Source organism: Aplysia californica, unplaced genomic scaffold (assembly GCF_000002075.1).
Source record: "Aplysia californica isolate F4 #8 unplaced genomic scaffold, AplCal3.0 scaffold00365, whole genome shotgun sequence".
In the NCBI taxonomy this organism is placed as follows: Eukaryota; Metazoa; Mollusca; class Gastropoda; order Aplysiida; family Aplysiidae; genus Aplysia; species Aplysia californica.
The window spans coordinates 129,883-131,053 of NW_004797635.1; the positions used below are offsets into that span (position 1 = coordinate 129,883).

The following is a 1,171-nucleotide window of genomic DNA, read 5'->3' on the forward strand; positions in this document are numbered from 1 at the left end:
TCGAACTTAAGGAACCAATGTTATTATTGGCTAGAATCTAGATGACGTACATCTCTTTAGCCGTTACTCAAACTCTACGGCTGTGGGCTACCATAGTAATAAAATATTATTGTTTAGTACCGTACTGAAAACTGTTGTTCCAATAATATTATATTGCTCTTACAGCACAGAAAAGATAAAACTGCATGATCCATTAATGAAACTATGCAGAAATGGGTTAAAAACATGATGTAACATTTAAAATGACAACGATAAAAAAAATAGTAATAATATTAATAAAAAAAAGAAGTGTATAAGAAGCTGGTGTGCTGTACTCACCCAGACTTGAGTCTCTCGTCGAAGCCATCATCGGAATCACTGATACTAAGACTCCTTTTCATGGTGGGTGCAGGCTGACCTTAGCCCGGGTACAGTGCACACAAATGCCGGACGACGTCACGGAAGGAAGGAAGGAGCGAGCGCGGGTCTCAGAGGAACTTGGGGGATGAAGAAAGTGGCACAAGGGCAGCACTTGTGTGAGCAGACGTCTATCGTGTGCAGGAGTGCACGTCACACGCGCAGGTCGAGATGTCAGACACGAGCGAGCGGACAGCCGGAGCAGTCTTTTGGTCACTAGAAACAGCTCGTCACTACTAGTCACAACTCACGGGACCGGATACCGGGGTTTTTCCTGACCAACGTTCGAGCTTGGAGTGAGCACACGACCGGCCCGAGCTGCCAAATAAAACCTCCGCCGCTCCGGGCCACGGCGCCGCCCCTCGGCAAACGTCGACGCCTGATTGGCGCACGGCCCGTCGCGTGCGGGACCGCCGTCGATCGATAAAGCCCCGTGATTGGCTCGTGAACACAGCGCCGTGCCAGCGCAGATGTTTCTTAAGGTAGATGGGGAGGGGCGGGGTGGGGGAAGCGGGGTGTCAGACACGTGCCACGCTTACCGCTACTTTCGAATTCAATGACGCGATGCGTTCTTTAAAAATTCAGAACAATAGAGGCGCGGAGCTGACATCAGTAACGGGAAACAATAATATTCTAACTTATCTAACCACCCTCTACCCCCAACCCCCCTTAAGTTTAAGGAGCGTGCGCCTGTTTCTTTTTTGTTTGTATGTTGTTGTTTTTTCTTTACTACCCGTTCTAGGAATCATGTTTGTTGGAAAGAGGTGCTGGGGGG

At 48.8% G+C, this 1,171-nt stretch overlaps 1 protein-coding gene across 1 annotated transcript in view; it reads right to left on the minus strand.

The window, feature by feature from the left end:
- LOC106010993 (hairy/enhancer-of-split related with YRPW motif protein 1) overlaps nucleotides 1-665 on the minus strand; it is a 6,405-nt gene extending 5,740 nt beyond the window's left edge. The window contains exon 1 of the mRNA XM_013085321.2: nucleotides 319-665. Within this exon, the coding sequence (XP_012940775.1) occupies nucleotides 319-380 (62 nt within the window). The 5' untranslated portion in view covers nucleotides 381-665. The remainder of the gene's footprint in view (nucleotides 1-318) is intronic.
- Between the last annotated feature and the right edge of the window lie 506 nt (nucleotides 666-1,171).